Source organism: Pygocentrus nattereri, chromosome 13 (assembly GCF_015220715.1).
Source record: "Pygocentrus nattereri isolate fPygNat1 chromosome 13, fPygNat1.pri, whole genome shotgun sequence".
NCBI lineage: Eukaryota > Metazoa > Chordata > Actinopteri > Characiformes > Serrasalmidae > Pygocentrus > Pygocentrus nattereri.
The window spans coordinates 36,768,197-36,787,795 of record NC_051223.1 but is presented as its reverse complement, the minus strand read 5'-3'; the positions used below and the strand labels follow the sequence as shown (position 1 = coordinate 36,787,795).

The following is a 19,599-nucleotide window of genomic DNA, read 5'->3' as shown; positions in this document are numbered from 1 at the left end:
GAGTGAGAGAGAGTGAGATGGAGAGTGAGAGAGAGAGAGAGAATGGAAAAATAGAATAAAGTACAAGCTGAGAGAGAGATTGAGAGAAAGTGAGAGAGAGAGACAGAGAGAGTGAGAAAGTGAGAGAGAGAGAGGGAGAGAGAGAGAGAGAGAGTCAGAGAAAGTGAGAGAGAGAGAGAGACAGAGAGAGACAGAGAGACACAGAGAGAGAGAGTCAGAGAGAGAGAGAACAGAGAGAGAGACAGAGAGACACAGACAGAGACACAGAGAGAGAGAGACAGAGAGAGAGAGACAGAGAGAGAGAGAGAGCGAGAGAGAGAGTGAGATATATATATATATATATATATATATATATATATATATATATATATATATATATGAATAAAGGTGGGGGGTTAGGTTTGTGCTGTAACTCTGTTTGTGTGTGATTAAAAGGCGGCGCTCCGCTCGGCTGGTGAGGAAACATTACGCAGCGCTCAGTGCACTAAGTCATCATTAGCGTCTGTAACTCTGAGTGAGGAGATGCAGGAGCGCCTGTCTCCAGCTCTAACACACATGCTGATTCAATCAGGAGCGACAGGCCTAAGCAGCCCTGAGAGACTCTGGGCGTCTGCGTAGGGGGTCTAATAAGGGGTCTGAAGAGGACACGGAGGGTTAATGAAAGGACAGGGGAGGAGGTTAGCAGGTGTGGGGGACCATTTCAGTTTGAGTGCTTCATTTACTGAATAACATCCACTGACTGAAACAAACTGACTGGAAAAGGTGATGTACATTAGGAAAGAAGTGAGCGGAACTGAATGAACTGAAGTGGATCTGGCTTATCTAGCAGCTAACAGAAAGGCTAAGGGAAAGATTTAAGACGAATATCAATAATTGGTTATAATATTTGCACTCATTATCACTCCAGCTGTTTTCCTGATACGTTTAATCTCCAACGAGAAACTGTCAGGCAGTAAAACGTCACGAGGCTGAAGTCACTTCTCATTTGCCAGCTTCTTGTTCAAATTTTCCCATTCCACCTTAAATGATGCAGCAGTTCTGGTGCCTCGGGCATAATTTAAGGTGGAACGGGAACATTCAAACAAGACGCTGGCGACTTTGAAGTGACTTCAGCCTCATAAATAATGACATTGAGAGACATTTTAATAAGAATTTAATTAAGAAACTGTTCTACATTAGTGAAAAGGTTTCCTGCTGGAGATGTGAGAAAAGCAGCTGTAGCTGAGCTGAAGCTTAAAGCAGAGCAGAGTAAGTCTGCATAGTTTTAGTTTATACTACATCAGCATGTATTGAGACATATTTACAGCCAAGATGGTAAAATGGACATTAAACGTTGTGACTCCTAAGGTGGTTTAATTTTAGTTGAAAGGACAAAATGGCTCTTCTTAGCATTTGGGTTGCTGAGCCCTAGTCTAACTCCTCCTTTGCCCCTCCCAATTAACCCCTAAAATCACAGGCTTATTACCTACTAGGGCTTATTATTCAGCAACTACAGGTTCAGACTTCAGTTGAGTTATTCTTCAGTTTTAGCCGTATGTATTAAAACTTCAGGCTCACCGTATCAGCCCCCTTCCGCTTTATTCGCCATTACTTCTTTAATACCATTATCTGATTGGCTACCCATAGGTCTAATCTGCATAGGGATTGAGGACCTTATCCAATTTTGTCTAAAAGTATGAGAAAAGTCAATCTCTCTTGGCTAAGTTATATTACTTAATCTCAAAGTTAGTTTTATAAAGCCTTGCTAGCCAAGTGTTTACTTTATTCAAATATTCTGCTGCCTAGAATCATTTTATTCAAATCATTTTATTCAAATGTTCAAACTGTCCACAACTCTGTCTCACAAAGGGCATAGAAGGTTCACCGCTCTGCCTTATGGAGGTCATCGAAACCCACTTTAATGGGTTTCAAGAAGATGCAGAGAAATCCGTCACATGTGCTTTAGTACTGCAAAAATCACATTTAACCACAATACCTGTTAAGGGTTCAGCAGATATTGGCTCCAAAAGCTATGGGAAAACGATAAAATGTAAATACCTCTTTTTGCCATTAACACTTGCACAAATATCCTGCCAATATTGAAAATGAATGCCTTTTTCACATCAGCACGAATCACTTGTAACAAAAATAAATGGCCTCAAACGTATCAGAGCAAATGCAGGCCTGGTTGAGCACATACTGGTTAGTATAACCTCAGTGTATTGTGTATCTCGATATAAATGCCAGTGGAACATTTTCACAGCTTTTTCTCAGGTCGTTTGGTCTGATTTTCAGTTTCAGCAGATCTGAGACATGACGGTGGTTTTTCTCGACGCTCGACAAACTAAAGCTGTTTAGCTTGAGAAATTATGTCTTTCTGGCTCTGAGGTCTGAGGATGTCCTAAAACGCACCTCATAGCTCCGCCTAGTGCATATTCACATACACTATATTGCCAAAAGTATTTGCTTGTCTGGCTTCACACGCATATGGACTGAGATCAAGTTCTTAATCCATAGGGTTCAATATGATGGCGGCCCACCCCCAGTCTGACGTTGATGTTGGACCAGAAGGCCTGGTCTCCGCTCTAATTCATCCCAATGGTGTTCTATCGGGTTGAGGTCAGGACTCTGTGCAGGCCAGTCAAGTTCTTCTACGCCAAACTGGCTCATCCATGTCTTTATGGACCTGCTTTGTGCACTGGTGTGCAGTCATGCTGGAACAGGAAGGGGCCGTCCCCAAACTGTTCCTGCAAAGTTGGGAGCATGAAATTGTCCAAAATCTCTCTGTGCTGAAGCTTTAAGAGCTCCTTTCACTGGAACTAAGGGGCCGAGCCCAACTCCTGAAACACAACCCCACACCATGATCCCCCCTCCACCAAACATTACACTTGGCACTATGCAGTCAGACAAGTACCGTCTCCTGGCAACCGCCAAACCCAGACTCGTCCATCAGATTGCCAGATGGAGAAGCATGATTGGTCACTCTAGAGAACACGTCTCCACTGCTCTAGAGTCCAGTGGCGGCGCTTTACACCACTGCATTCCACGCTTTGCATTGCGCTTGGTGATTTAAGGCTTGGATGCAGCTGCTCGGCCATGGAAACCCATTCCATGAAGCTCTCTACGCTGTTCTTGAGCTGATCTGAAGGCCACATGAAGTTTGGAGGTCTGTAGTGATTGACTCTGCAGAAAGTTGGTGACCTCTGTGCACTATGACCCTCACCATCCACTGACCCCACTCTGTCATTTTACGTGGCCGACCACTTCGTGGCTGAGTTGCTGTCGTTCCCAATCGCTTCCACTTTGTTATAATCCCACTGACAATTGACTGTGGAATATTTAGTAGTGAGGAAATTTCACGACTGGACTTGCTGCACAGGTGGCGTCCGATCACGGCACCACTCTGGAATTCACTGAGCTCCTGAGAGCGACCCATTCTTTCACTAATGTCTGTAGAAGCAGTCTGCAGGCCTAGGGGCTCGGCTTTATACACCTGTGGCCATGGAAGTGACTGGAACACCTGGATTCAGTGATTTGGATGGGTGTCTGAATGCTTTTGGCAATACAGTGTATGTTTGCATGATGGTCTGTTTGAATGAAATAGTTAAGTGGGAATTGAAAAGTAAATCTCCAGCAGGTGGTGCCGATGTTCGTTTGCGTTTGCCTTTTCATTCCGACACTTAAAACACGTCTGCACTTAAAACTGAATCACAAACTGTCACTTTGCTGTTGATTTATCCATTTAGAATTTTTATTTTCATTTTTTTTATTCTTGTCACAACCACCTCATGCTTATCTGAAAAATTTTATTGCAAACGTGGATATTTCATTTCATTTTCCAATGTTTGGGGAAAAAAATGGCAAGAACAGTCACCAAAAATCAGGATGGGCAGCTGTTCAACTCAGCAAAGAAAGGAAGAAAACACAGAGTCAGTTCTGTAAAGAGTGGCTGACCACTGATCACAGTATAACAGAGCAGCAGAGACTCCAGCAGGTCTAGATCTGACAGGGAAGACTAATCACCAAAGGTGCGACTATACAAGTACATTTTTAGCCTAGAATTAAAGACTGAGGCTGTGTCTGAGTCCCGAACATTAACAGGGAGATTATTCCAGAGCTGGGGGGCTTTGTATGAGAAGCTCTCCCCCTGATGGAGCTTTATTAATTCTAGGTACCAGTGGTGAGCAGCACCTTGTGATCTAAGTAGGCGTGATGGTTCATAGTGGGAGAGAAGCTCACTCAGGTACTGAGGGGCGAGACTGTTTAGAGCTTTATAGGTCAGTAATAGGATTTTATAATCAATGTGAAATTTAACTGGTAACCAGTGCAGGGTTGATAAAACTGGACTGATATGGCCGAACTTTCTGGTTCTTGTGAGACTCTGGCTGCAGCGTTCTGGACCAGCTGAAGCTTGTTGAGGCTTTTGCTGGGACACCCTGACAGCAGGCTTACAGTGATCCAGCCTTGAAGTCATAAAAGCATGAACTAGATTTTCTGTGTCGTGTAGAGATCATGCATTTCTTAATTTAGCGATATTGTGGAGATGCAGGAAGGCTGTTCTAGTGATATTAGTTATGTGTGTTGAAGGACAGATCAGCGTCCATCACCAAACCAAGATTTTTAACAGATGAGCTTGATGCAACAGAGAAATCGTTAAGTTTAAGGACCCCCATGGACCCTCACAGAGCAGGTACTATTTGGGTGGTGGGTCATTCTCAGCACTGCACAAACACTGACATGGTGGTTGTGTGTTAGTGTGTGTTGTGCTGGTACGAGTGGATCAGACACAGCAGTGCTGCTGCAGTTTATAAACACTGTGTCCACTCACTGTCCACTCTATTAGACACTCCTACCTTGTCGGTCCACCTTGTAGATGTAAAGTCAGAGACGACAGCTCATCTGCTGCTGCACAGTTTGTGTTGGTCATCCTCTAGTCCTTCATCAGTGCTCACAGGACGCTGCCCACAAGCACGCTGTTGGCTGGATATTTTTGGTTGGTGGACGATTCTCAGTCCAGCAGTGACACTATGGTGTTTAAAAATCCACTCAGACCAGCACTCAATGTATGTGAAGCTCAGTGGCATAACTAGAATCTTAAATTAAAAAAAAAAAAAATTTTTTTTAAAAATCCTCCACCCAAAAAGCAGCACTGGCTGAATGTGTTTGATTCTTATTTAAGATTTTAAAGCTATGAATAATCATTATATCACCTTTGAAAATAGATGAGCTGTTGAGATGAAGATAAACAGACGTCAGTTCTGTCTGTGTGGTGTTGATGGAAGAGAACTGGTGATGAATGTTAGTAAGAAGGTCTTTCTGTGAGACAGTTGTGTACAGTTGTGTACAGTTGTGTACAGTTGTGTCAGTTTCTGAAGATCCAGTAAGGATTAGAAAGGCCCCAGAGCTACTGCCCCCCACCTTCCCACAGTAGTTCCGAAACTGACTCTACTACGTCACTCATTGTCATTTGTTCTCTTGCTCTCTCTATCTTGCACACACACACACACACACACACACACACACATACACACACAGGCCGTTAGATCCTGTTGTGGATCAGAAATGCAAAAATAATTCAATTACAGGCTGAAGATGCTCAGATTGGAGAAATGAGAGAAGAGACAAGAGGTAAGAGAGGAGGAGAAGAGAGGAGAGCAGAGGAAAGGACAGGAGGAGAGAGAAGACTGGAGGAGAAGAGAGGAGAGGAGAGAGGAGAAGTAAGGATAGGGACATAGAAGATGAGATTAGAAGAGTAAAGAGGAGAGAGGAGAGGAGAAGACATGAGAGGGGAGGAGAGAAGATTAGAGGAGCAAAGAGGAGAGGGGAGAGGACAGGAGATGAGAGGGGAGGGGAGAAGAGGAGAAGACAGGAGAGGAGAGGACAGTAGAGAGGAGGGGATGAGAAGACAGAAGAGGGGAGGACAGGAGAGGGGAGGGGAGGAGAGGAGAAGACAGGAGAGGAGAGGACAGTAGAGGGGAGGGGAGGAAGTGGAGAACAGTAGAGGGGAGGGGAGGGGATAAGATTGGAGGAGTAAAGAGGAGAGTGGAGAGGAGAGTAGAGGGGAGGGGAGGGGAGGGGAGGAGAAGACAGAATTGTAGACGACAGTAGAAGGGAGGAGAGGGGAGGGGAGGAGAGGGGATAAGATTAGAGGAGCAAAGAGGAGAGTAGAGGGGAGGAGAGGAGAGGACAGTAGAGAAGAGTGGAGGGGAGGAGAGGGGATAAGATTAGAGGAGAGGAGAGGAGAGGAAAGGAGAGGAGAGGAGAGGAGAGGGGATAAGATTAGAGGAGTAAAGAGGAGAGAGGAGAGTAGAGGGGAAGAGAGGTGAGTAGAGGAGAGGACAGTAGAGGGGAGTAGAGGAGAGGACAGTAGAGGGGAGTAGAGGAGAGGACAGTAGAGGGGAGGAGAGGAGAGGACAGTAGAGAGGAGTGTAGGGGAGGTGAGGGGATAAGATTAGAGGAGTAAAGAGGGGAGAGGAGAGGAGAGGAGAGGAGAGGAGAGGAGAAGAGAGGAGAGAGGCTTATTAAGACTTCATGACAGACACACTTGTTCAACTAAGGTAATACGTCTGTTATTTGTCCTCGTATTTTTCAGATTTGCAGCCCATCTCATTTTGGGTGTGATGGAGTACAAAGCTCTGCTGGATGCGTAAGTTCTTCTCCATTCGTCTGTGCCAGTTCTAAGTTAATGTTAATAATAAGTTAATGTTCTAAGTGAATAACATCGTTTATCGTTGCAATTGATATGTATTTTAATATCAAAGTTCTGTATATCAGTGTAGCACAGGCATGGTTATGTTAGGTTACAGCCCTAAAGCAGAGGGAATTTTATTGACGATTATAAAACTCAGTATTATCCACGAACACACACACACCCGTCTTCTCCTTCTGGGTCATGCTGGAGCCTATCCCAGCTGTCAGGTGGAAGGCAGGATACACCCTGGACAGGTTACCAGTCCATCGCAGGGCAGACGACAGACAGACACATTCACTCACACCTAGGGGCAATTTAGCACGTCCAGTCGCCTGACTGCAAGTCTTTGGAGTGGGAGGAACCCCACGCAGACACGGGGAGAACGTGCAGACTCCACACAGAGAGGACCGTCGTTACCCGGCCGGGGAATCGAACCCAGGCCCTTCATGCTGTGAGGCTAAAGCGCATCCAAATCATCCGAGCAACATACGTCCCAGTATCATCCAAATCAACCAAAACAAATGTGTGTCAAATGTGGGTATTTCCTATGTTTTATACAGCTGTACAGCCTGGAGTCAAACTGACCTCAAACAACAACACGTGTACAGAAACTTCAAATGACATCCTGAAGTTAATTTTACGTTTACTGAATTGTTCACATTAAATTAGGAAAAACTATTAAATATTAAGCAAAAATGTTGCCAATCTTTTATTTAGAGATGTTACGTATTGAGTAGGCTGGTTAAAAAAGATCTTAATCCTTCTTAGTAAAGAGACCGGTTCTTTTTAGAACCATGAGTTCTATATAGAACTATTTCATGCTCAAATATTTCCTTGCATGTTGACATTATTCTTCAGGCTGATATGTGTTGAATGTGCTGTGTATAGATCCATAAACCATCAAAAAGGGTTATGATGTCAGGCTTGTAGCAATAGAAGAACCTTTTGCTGGTGCTATAAAGAACCATTTTCAAAAAGGTTCTTTGCATAAAAAGTATGCAACACGTTCTCCTTCAGTTACACCATAGAAAGGACCATTTAAGCATGAACTTGCTCTATGTAGAATTCATGGTTGTAAATAGAATAAATTCTACTGAAGAACCCTTGAAGAACCATCCCTTTTAACAAGTATTGGAAGCTCATACCCCACCATTTGGCATGCTGCTAAATCCTCACACACGTGTCTGAAAGGGATGAAGTTTAGATTAATTAGTTTAGATTAAGTGACCTTTATTAATCCCGCATCCGGGAAATTTCACCTCCGCATTTTAACCCATCCGTGAAGTGAAACACCACATACACACTAGTGAAGGTACACACACTAGGGGGCAGTGAGCACACTTGCTCGGAGTAGTCGGCAGCCCTATCCACAGCGCCCGGGGGGTTAGGTGTCTTGCTCAAGAGCACCTGAGTCACATCCTCTCAGCTCAGGGGATCAAACTGGTGACCTTCTGGTCGCAAGGCTGGTTGCCTGACCTCCAGCCCACGACTGCCCCCAAATGTGGAGCGCTTCACGGATTTGCCTGTCATCCTTTCACTGTGTCCATCCAATTTTAGTATATGTGCTGCTGTATTCAGACTTGATTATGTGGTTTCGGACACTGTATGACATACTGCCATATATAAAGTGGACAATGCTTAGCTTTTGAAATTTGCCTGTATTTTTGTCCATTATTTACCAAGCATACCAAACTTCCATTGCTTGTTAGCTACGTTAGCCCCATAGGTCCAGCGCAAAACTGCAGAGGCAAACCTCTGACATTTTCCACCGTCCTCTCTCTTTAAGTGTTTTCTCTTTGAGAGGCAGTGACCCCTCCCCACACTCAGGTGCTGTATCCCACTTAGTGCTGCAGAGCTTTTTGAGAAAAGTCTCCCTCCACAGTAAAACGCTGCTGGCCACTGGCCGTTAACAGACGTTGTTACCTGATAAGAGTGTGTCTGAACAGGAGGTCCCTGCCACCGGACTACGCCCGTGGGCAGCAGGGTGGGACCGAGCTGTGCATGGAGCAATACTACCGTCTCTTCACATCGTACAGGCGTCCAGGACTCAAGCAGGACTCACTGATCACCCAGAGTAGCGCAGGAGCCAACAAAACACAAGACCCTGGTCATATTATAGTGGCCTGCAAGAACCAGGTGAGACCTCATTATTATCATCTCCACACATCTCACTAGAAACTCGACTGCCTTTGCGTCATGCTCTTTTACGATTAGTGGATCACAGTTTTTTTTACAGTATACCTTTAAAGGAGGTGCGAACATTTACCAAATTATTTATATATATATACACACACAGATAAGGCAGAACATTCTGACCACCTCCTCGTTTCTACACTCACTGTCCAGTTTATCAGCTCCACTTACTGTATAGCTGCACTCTGTAGTTCTACAGTTACAGACTGTAGTCCATCTGTTTCTCTGATACTCTGTTACCCTGTTCTTCAGTGGTCAGGACCCCCATGGACCCTCACAGAGCAGGTACTATTTGGGTGGTGGATCATTCTCAGCACTGCAGTAACACTGATGTGGTGATGGTGTGTTAGTGTGTGTTGCGCTGGTCTGAGTGGATCAGACACAGTAGTGCTGCTGGAGTTTTTAAACATATAGTCCACCAAAAATATCCAGCCAACAGCGTCCTGTGGGCAGCGTCCTGTGACCACTGATGAAGGACTAGAGGACGACCAATACAAACTGTGCAGCAGCAGATGAGCTGTCGTCTCTGGCTTTACATCTACAAGGTGGACTGACAAGGTAGGAGTGTCTAATAGAGTGGACAGTGAGTGGACACAGTGTTTAAAAGCTTCAGCAGGACTCCTGTGTCTGATCCACTCAGACTAGCACAACACACACTAAAACACCACCACCACATCAGTGTTACTGCAGTGCTGAGAATGATCCACCACCCAAATAGTACCTGCTCTGTGAGGGTCCATGGGGGTCCTGAGCACTGAAGAACAGGGTAACAGAGTATCAGAGAAACAGATGGACTACAGTCTGTAACTGTAGAACTACAGAGTGCAGCTATACAGTAAGAGGAGCTGATTAAATGTATTTTCATAAATTTTCAAACATATGTCATAAATACATTTGTTTTTGTATCTTACATTTCTGTGTTTAATATCTCCACATACATTTTGAAAATAAATGCACATTAAAATATATTTGGTTAATATGGCAATATATTCAGAAAAAATGGAATGTATTTTGGAATTGACTGCATTGTATTTGAAATGTATTTTATATTAATTATATTTATTTTATACTAATAGTGAGAGGTTTCTGGTAATGAATTTTATTCAACAGAAACTTCATACACTAGTCTTTAAACTCTGCAGCTAGTGTAGTAATAATCTTATTTCATTGTTAAGTTGAAACCAAAGGGTTCAAATCTTAAAAGTCTGAAAAGAAGATTGTTTCTAGTGGTGTCTACAGCCAAGTGAGCTCCCCAAATGGTTAGGGCTTCATCAGCCTAACTTAAATTAATTTAAATTACATTAAATTAACTACCAACATATTTAAGAAGTGAAAATGGAATCAACCAATCACATTTTGATTTCCAATGGGGCCGATTTCATGAGAAAACTAGTTGGAGATACTTCACTGACTGTGAATATGAGCTGCAGTCTAACCCGGTTTCATTCAGTTGTTAAGAATGGAAATAAGCAGCGGCAGCTCTGGACTCTTTACTGAAAGACTCACTGTAAAACTGATGCATGCATGGTAAAGTGTACGATGACATCACTATAACAATATATAATACTATACACTATGATATAAGACTTTTCCTTCCTTATTTATCCCATTTATGGCCCAAAACGTCTCCACTTTGAAGTGATAGTCTACTATTGGTTCCATGAGTTCCAACGAGACTAGAAACGGGGATTCTGGCTAAGTGACCCTGCGGTCTTAGGCAGAATGAAGACGGTGTGCATAAAACATGAGAAGGGAAATGAACTTGAGTGCACTTGGAACTTTTGGTGGGAAATCTGCTCACAAACCACCTGTGGTCAGCTTCTAATGGATACTTGTGCTCCTGGAGAAACCCAACTTAAGATAATATTAGCAAAAACCAGGCAGGAGCTCGGCAAACTCATAAACACAGGACAACATCAATTAAGCCTCCGTCCATGCTGTTGAGCCATTCGCTTTTGAAAGCAGAGATATTGATCTTCAGAGCTAATAACATTCATGAGCAATGATATGAAACCCTCCCACCGCAAGGCATCAAATCCTGGCAAGGCTATTTGCTATAACCTTCACTGGGTTAACTGTCCAACAGACCTGACTGTTAAAGACTACTGTGTTGTGATGAAGGTTATATGAGATCCTCAGGGGTGTTAGTTTGGCCCTGTGTTAATGAAAATACATGAAAATACAAAGTTACACAATTTTGCCTTTCCTCTTTGTTTAGTCAGTCAACTAAGATATTTTTCAGTTTTTGAGATGAATTGAAAAGACCTGTTACCCTTTATACTGTGTGTAAATTTTACTGGATTACTCCAGTAAAAGTAGAAGTTCCTCCCTTTAGACCTCCACTTGAGTAAAAGTACTAAAGTATTTCCCTTCAAATGTACTTAAGTATAAAGTAAAAGTACTAAAAGAGTAATTCTGGCTCTGATGTCCTGTTATCATTTTTATAACCAGACTGGCTTCATGAACTCATTTCAGGTGAAAGTCCTCCAGCGTCTCTCTTGGTAAACCAGTCTTTTAATAGAACGTCATTAATTAGTGACGCTGACGTCTATTAAAATGATCAGAAGCACAAAACACTGAAGGTAAACAGTTTCCATCAGGGAGAACCGAGTGGCTCTGAAATCACTTTTTACACACAAGCAAAGTTTCAGTTTCAGATTTATTTACAACTTAGTTCCAAGTTTAAGTTGAATAAAAACTGGCTTTAAACTCAGGATCACAGATGAGCTCCTTTACTATGTTGATCTGTAGGCGTCTGTTCATAAACATAAACCAGCCCAAACTCATTTACTATAAAATGAAATGGTGTTTGTAGAAATTCAGAAAAAAGCCGCGTCAGTCTCGACTGCATATGTGGACATATTTCTATATTGAGCTCTATTTACACAAAGTTAGGTTAGTTCATCATTTATGTTGAACAGACTCTCCCAAAGTTTTACGCTGCTGCGCTGACGTTGAACCGCGTGCTGCACTGGGTCGGTATGACCAACAGGTCAAAACCAGCTCTAAACAAAGTGACCGCTGGGCCCTGATTGGTGCTCTGGCTTTGCGCTTCTTTCGTTTTGACATGTTACGTTTTTATACACACAGAAACCAAAAGGAACGACAGATTTCTCAAAATGTAGGAGGAAAAAGTTGGATATTAGACTCTGAAATGTAGTGGAGTGAAAGGAAAAAGTCGCCCAGAACGGAGAAACTTCAGTACAGATACACCAAAAATACTAAAGTACAGAAACTAATTACATTTACTCAGATACTGTCCAGCACTGCTGATGTCTACTAGCTCTACTCACTAACTGAGTCAATGTGCCATGTTTTTCATACATTCTGACAGATTCTTTTTCAGTTGTAATTCTGATTTGTATGTTTTTATTAGAAAAAAGCAGAACTTTTTGTTTTTAGCTGTTTTCTCTTTTTCATCATTACATCTGTGTAAACATGGAACAAAAAGACAAACTTTAGTTGTGGTTTAATTGTAACACCATGTAACAACTAGCCCCACAGTACGGAGGCTGCACTTAAGCTAGTGCTGGCTGTGAGCTCGTCAGCAGCTTCCAAATGTGTTATATTCTAGCCAAAAAGACGGTGATTAAAGTGAAATAATGTTGGACTTTGTGATTTACACAAACAGTAACTCAGCAACTGAACAACATACATGCCCTGAAACTCTTTGGCACAGATCTCTTTAAAACGCTGATGAATCTCTCTGAAAATTGGTGGGAGACCATGGTTAGGAAATGTGGTAATGTGGCCAGAAGCTCACGCTGCTTGACCTTCTTTAACAACATAAAACGTTTGTGTTAATCTTTACCCACGTTAGGTTATTCCCCACGCTCCCCTATTCGCAGTCATCTTGAAGCCTGGATTTCATTTGTACTCTTGTCCATTTATTTCATTGTCCAGCTCAAAGGAGAAAGCTTGTCTTGGCTAATCGAGTTCATCTGTAGTAAGAGGAAGATTGCGTGAATTAGATTTTCTTGCTAAAATTTACCAGTACTCTTAATCCGATGCCCATGTTTAAGTGCAAAGGTCGTCTTTCGGGCCTCCCACCATGTGGAAATATCAGCGCTGGTTGTAGAGCGAGGGTCTAGTACCTGGAAATGATTCCGGAACAGTCTATCTGCCACTAACGAGCCCTTCCCTGTGGAGATGCAGCCGGCTAACTTGATTATTTCTGATTGGATCTGCCACTTTGTCTGGCAGCCTGGAAAGTTGGAAGCACCAGCGTCTGGGCCTGGGACCACCAAAGCTGGCAGTGTTTACCACAGCCACCCTCGCACAACAGCTCTCTCTCAGTGGGCTTTACTGAAGGATCCATTCCAGACGGCTCCTCAAACAGTCCCTCTTAATCCCTCACAGGAAATTACGCACAGTAATTGTATGTTTTCAAGCAGATTAATTTCATTTAGCTCTGAGAGATGCAGATAATGTGGCAAAGCAGAAGCATCAAGAAGAAACAGTATCATGATATTCTTAGCATTTTCACCCGAGCTCTTTTAGCAGGCGGTAGGCCTACAGTCGTAAGTGAGGAAGCAAAGGTTCACCCAGTTTTCTTTTGAATTCCCTTTATTTTTGTGGTCTGAGACTGGTTAGTAGATGTGTTAAGAGGATTTCTGGAGCTGAGTTTGGAACAGTGTTTTGGAGCTGCCTAGTTTGGAACACATTGCTGGCTCCGTTCACTCACTGCTGTCAAACCCCATTGAATTCAGTGTTTCAGTGTCTACATAACTGCATAACAAATTGGTATCATAAAAATGACTGAATGCAAATACTTAAAAATGAGAGGTCAGCTCAACTCAAAATGATATAGAAGCTGATTAAATTGCTTTTCCTGAGTTCACTCAACTTTGAGTTCACCCAGCTCAAACTTCTTAGTTGAGTCAAAAATTCTCTTACTTATTTTGTTCCGCATCTCAGTTCATAAATAAATGAAAATAAATGAAAATAAATAAATGTAAATAAAATGAACTTGTTTTTTATACTCAGCTTCCTCACTAGCCAGATCCCTTTCCGTCACAGAATCCTGCTAGACAGTTTTCCTCTTGGGTACACACTTACGGGTGGCTATGGCATCGCTGGGGACTTAAGAAGTTAAGAAGTTGGGAGTTTGAATTCTAGCAATGTCATAGCTGTCTATATCAGAAGCCCATGAGGGATATATGCCAGATGGGACTGTGTGATAGAAGGAAAGTCAGCTAGTGGAGAAATTAAGTATAAAAAAGGCATATTCCGTTTTGTTTCTCTAACTGAGACGTAGATCCAGAAACAGTAGCTGGGGAAATTTTGACTCTGGTGGTATCAAGTTGAGATAAGAAAAGCCATGTAATCAGTTAGCATCATTTTAAGTTGAACTGACTTCTTATTTTTTTTACATTGTAGTAATTACTAAATAATTCACAGTAGGTACTAAATGCTTTTCTTGTATTTTATCATTCACATATGTTAGTAATTTTACATTACTAAAAATTTTAATTAGATTAAATTGGATTAGATTTAACTTCATTGTCGTTGTGCAGAGCACAGAGAAAAGTTATGATCTAACCAGAAGAGTAAAATACAGTATTATTTACTTATAAAGTGAAGGAAAATAAGGTAAGTGGTAAGTGATGCTGTGGTTACAATATATGCAGTTAAGGACACTAGAGTGTTTAAAAAACACTGCAAGTATAAATATAAATAAATAATACATGTACAGTAGTGTGAGAAGGTTTTAGGCATCTAAGCAAATTTTTAAACAGTTGACCTCAGCAGTGAGTTTTTAGAATAAAGTCGTATTCATAATTCAAATAAACATAAAAACCATAAAAAGTAACAAGAATTTCTCGGGTCCATATTTTTCCTCAACACCTTCACAGCCGCCACAGAGACTCGTTAATATCATCAATTACATCATGAGCTCAATTTACTGAGCACTGATTGGTCAAACCAGGAGCTGCTTTTTAACTACATATAATACTGGACTTCCTCGAGGAGAGGCTTGGAGATGGGTAAACACACACACACACACACACACACACACATATATAAATATATATGTGTATATATATATATATATATATATATATATATATATATATATATATATATAAATCATTATTGTTTAATATTCTACACATTTGTTTATTCAAATATTAACACTTTTCTCAGCAAATAAACACAAACTACACAAATAAATAGATTTTGAAAATGTGCTAAAGACTTTTGCACAGTACTGAATATAGCAAGATATTGCAAGGATAAATATAATACACATATATACAGTGTGAGTGGAGAGAACGCAGGTGTAGGCTGTACTCAATAATACTACAAATATACAATAATACTATAAATACTTTATTACTTTTACTCAAGTGGAGGAACCTTGGGTGTTTACTACTTTACCTCAAGTACATGATTTGTGTACTTCGTCCACCTCTGATATACAGACTGTATTGATTGGAGATGAACGTTATTTCAACACTTTAGCAATGTTTACGTACTACGTCAACCTTTCAAACACAGTGAGAAAGTGCCGTTTTCGTTTCCCATTATTTGGGAGTTTTTAGGATATTGTGAGAATTAATTAATCAATCATTCTACTGCAGTTTAAGGGCTAAGATAGTAGAAATTATCCTGACTGTCCTCTGTGAACCGATCCTGCGCTTATCTCCCCAGTTCTTCGCGTTGAATCTGATGGAAAAGTCCCGGAGGCTGAACGAGAGTGATGTGCTGAGCCAGCTGCTCAAGATCAGTAAAATGGCGGAAAACGCAGAGGAGAGGCTCCCCCCCATCGGCCTCCTGACCTCCGATGGACGGACTGAGTGGGCTCAGGCTAGAGACGCCCTGCTCAAAGGTCAGAGGTCACCTTAAAGTGGCACAAGGAGCTTTGACAGGCAAAATGTTAAGCACATGCTCAAAGAAAGGCTGAGAAAATGCTATTTTACAGCACTCAAAAGCAGGACGTAGTGTAGCAGAGTAGAATGATTTAACATTTTATATCCATGCAGTGTCTTTAATGCTTAACGGTATTAATTAAAGTGATATTACTGATCCATTACTTAAATTTATTCATTTATTAAATCAATTAATTACTAACTTAATTAATCAATTTTCAGAAAATTATGAAAACGCCTCCAATATTCCAACCCAACAAGTATAATACCAAACCTACCAGTAGTTCATCTGTCCACTCTTTACTTTTGCACACATACTGCTGCTTTATACTCTCAGAAATAGGTACTAAACTGCAGGTGGGGCAGGACCCCTCTTGGCACTGGGGTGGTACTCTCAGTACCTTCAGTCCGGGAACATAACTGGACCATAATACATTGTGATCATATTTTCTACGTTGTATTGATTCCACACACCCCGTCTTGCCTCCAGGCTTTTCTTCTACTGTTCTATTTTAAAACATTCGGTTATGGAAAGGTGCAAATACCAAGTTTTCACCTGGAAAAATGTATTTAAGGTTCACAATCAGACCTTAAAACCACTGCTGTACCTTTTAGGGAACGTTTATATTGTTTGTACCTTGATGAACAAGAAATGTAACAACACAGAACCTTCATTTCTGGCATGGTCCCTCTCCCATCCTTCCAGTCTTAAAATAATTCAGTTAAGCTTTGTCCTCCCCACAAAGGCTCTTCACACACAGGCACCACAAACTCACCTTTACCGCCTTCAAATTTCTTTCTCATTGCGCATTAAAATGGTTCAAGGAGATATTTCTGTTGGGATTGGATATAAATATAAATTAATGAAAAAAAACAGGAATTCCTAAAACTGAAATTCAAAAAATGACTAAAAGCTACAGAGAAAACGGGCCTCCTAACAACCACCTGGAAGACCTGATAGACACCAAAACTGCCCGTATCAGATAAACAGCACTTAAAGCTTTCGTTTTTGAGAGAGAGGAGAAGATCAAGGTGCTTCAGATCTGAAAACATCCACAGGGGTTTCTGTCCATCCTTCCACTGTGAGAAGACCACTCAGCGATGTCTGTGGGGCTGAAAGGACGTGTAGCTGATCAAGAAGAACCTCACGGAGAAAAGGAGACGGACAAAAAAGAAGAAAAACACCAGAACTGGGTGTCTGAGGTTGAGGTTTTATAGACAGATGAATCTGAAATTTGTAATTGGGATTACTTGGATGGTAAAAAGCAGAAAATGCTAAATCAACTTCTAGGACTGAGCTTCAGAGGCGTGTCTGCAGATCTCTGAGAAACTGAAAGTGAGTCTCCAGAAAAGAATGGATGCTGTTATAAAGGGAAAGAGTGGACACGCAAAACACTGGAAAAAAAAGAAAGAGAATTCAGCTGTTCAGGCTTTTGTGGGATTTTCTGTTAAATATATTTTAATAACTTACTTAACGGTCATTTTTGACTGGAAATCACATAAATGTACTGTACAGTGACTGTAGTGTCTGATTAACAGATCCAGTCAACCGAGAGTCACTGGGGGTGATTGAGCAATGTGTGTGTGTGGTCTGTCTGGACGAGCCCACTGGAGTTCAGCCCACGGACTCCAACAGAGCCTTACTCATGCTGCACGGCGGTGGCCACGACCAGAATGGAGCCAACCGCTGGTACGATAAGTCTATGCAGGTACGACGCAAGAAACAGTGAATATCTGCTAAGATTTCGCCTTTATGTTTCTCAATTTGTAGTATTTAGTACATTAAAGTCTACGTCAAAATTAGAGATAGTAACGGGGTTTTCCAATTAATAGCCCAATTAAGACATTCATTCAATTTAAAATATGCGTAAAATCTTATTAAGATTAAGTGACCCTTATTAGTCCCACAGTGGGGAAATTTTACCTTCATAATCTAATCCACCCATGCAGTGAAACACCACATACACACTAGTGAAGACACACACTAGGGGTTAGTGAGGACACTTGCCCGGAGCGGTGGGCAGCCCTGGCTGCAGCACCCGGGGAGCAGTTGGGGGTTAGGTGTCTTGCTCAAGGGCACATCAGGCATGTATTGTCAGCTCAGGGGATCGAACCGGTGACCTTCCGGTCACAGGGCTGGTTCCCTGACCTCCAGCCCACGACTGCCCCCTAAATAAAATCTTCGATTGAGGTTCAGTTATGAATGATCTGAATGACGATGATCTGGAAGTTGTGAGATGAGTGTAACGTTTGACCTAGAAGACCCTTTAACTGTCAAACTGAGCTAAACGGTAGCATCCTGTTGCAGTTTGTGGTTGGTGCAGACGGCGTGTGCGGCGTAGTGTGTGAACACTCACCATTTGAGGGGATCGTTCTCGTCCAGTGCACCGAATACCTGCTGAAGTACATGTAAGTAAAGAAACGTTACAAGCAAACATACAGTAGCAAGACATTTAATTGCACATAAACTTACATAAACTATGCAGAAAAATAGAAAACAGAAACAAATCTAGACACGAGTTAAAGTACAAGAGAAATGAAAGTATATCTATTTGCATAATTACAGGGAATATAAGACTGATTTTTAGTATTTACATGACAGCAGGCACTGAGTGGTAAACTCAGTAAACTAAAAGCCCACATTATAGACATGACTAACTCAGAGTTGCATCAGTATTACAGTATAAAGTGCACAGTGAAAGTGTCATTACAGCAGTAGTTATGATGTGATATACTGCACATTGTGTATTAATAAGAGAGGAGACACAGTGATGTGTTCAGCACAGTTCAGACAGCAGGAGATCAGTACCGTCTCTGCAGTGAGGAGACTCGCTGTAGAGCCGTATATCAGTGGGTAAGAAAGATCTCACACGGCTCTTTAACACAGAGCTGCTGTAACACTCGGCCACTGAATGAGCTTCTCCATTCATCCAGTGTAGCACGCAGAGGGTGTGAGGTGCTGTCATTATGGCTCACAGCTTGTTGAGCGTCCTCTGTTCTGCCACAAACACCAGAGTCCAGCTTGACTCCTACAACAGAGGCAGCCGTCCTAATGAGTTTGTTTATTTAATTTATTGATATAGATATTGAAAGAGCTGTAACACAGAGCTGCCGATTTTGAGGAATGGCATAAAAACGCTTCTACCAAGACCGTACAAGTATGTACATTCATTAAAATGTTATGAATTTCATAAAATTGTAATGACATTTGACGTTTGACATGGATATACATTTGGATATATAAGCCTAGCCTCACGAAAGCAAAAAAAAAAGTGCAGTCAATACACAAATATGAAAATTCATTAAATAATATTGTGTAAAAATACGCCTAGCCTTAACAGTTCAGAGCATTTCAGTTGCTGGTGGTTTATACTGAATTGAGTTATGCTCTGTGAAAGCACTCTTGGCAAAGTGCCACTGACATTAACATTTACATTACGCTTGAGGAGTAGAGGACAGTAGGTCATTTTAGCCTATAACACACAGTGTGTGAAATACCCCCTGGTAATTTGGGGGTCCCATGTTGGCCCGTTGCTCCAGTGTTGGCTAAATCACTCCCATAGCAGCGCTGATGCTTCGATACAATCAATCATTCAGCACAATGTTGATCAGTTCTTCTTCTGGAAATGCTCTTTTCTCATTTGGTAAAGAGCTCTTCCACACCTAAACTGAGACCTTCCACATCTCCTTAGAGTCTTTGGTTTGAGGAATAAGTAACAGTTCACTCTTTCCACCAATCTCTTGGGAAATTTGACACATTTTCAGATTCACAAATATGTCACAGCATATTGTAAAGTTTTTGAGAAGAAACCCAGGCATAGGCTATGAAGGGCAGCACCACCTTGAGGCAGACTGTTTTCCCCA

General features: G+C 41.8%; 1 protein-coding gene across 1 annotated transcript in view; it reads left to right on the top strand.

Annotated features, from left to right (window-relative positions):
• The window catches only part of LOC108437907 (choline O-acetyltransferase-like), a 46,636-nt gene that overhangs the window by 13,043 nt on the left and 13,994 nt on the right, over positions 1-19,599 (top strand). The window contains exons 5-9 of the mRNA XM_017715333.2: positions 6,572-6,625; positions 8,617-8,806; positions 15,518-15,695; positions 17,275-17,444; positions 18,044-18,144. Coding sequence (XP_017570822.1) covers positions 6,572-6,625; positions 8,617-8,806; positions 15,518-15,695; positions 17,275-17,444; positions 18,044-18,144 — 693 coding nt within the window. The remainder of the gene's footprint in view (positions 1-6,571; positions 6,626-8,616; positions 8,807-15,517; positions 15,696-17,274; positions 17,445-18,043; positions 18,145-19,599) is intronic.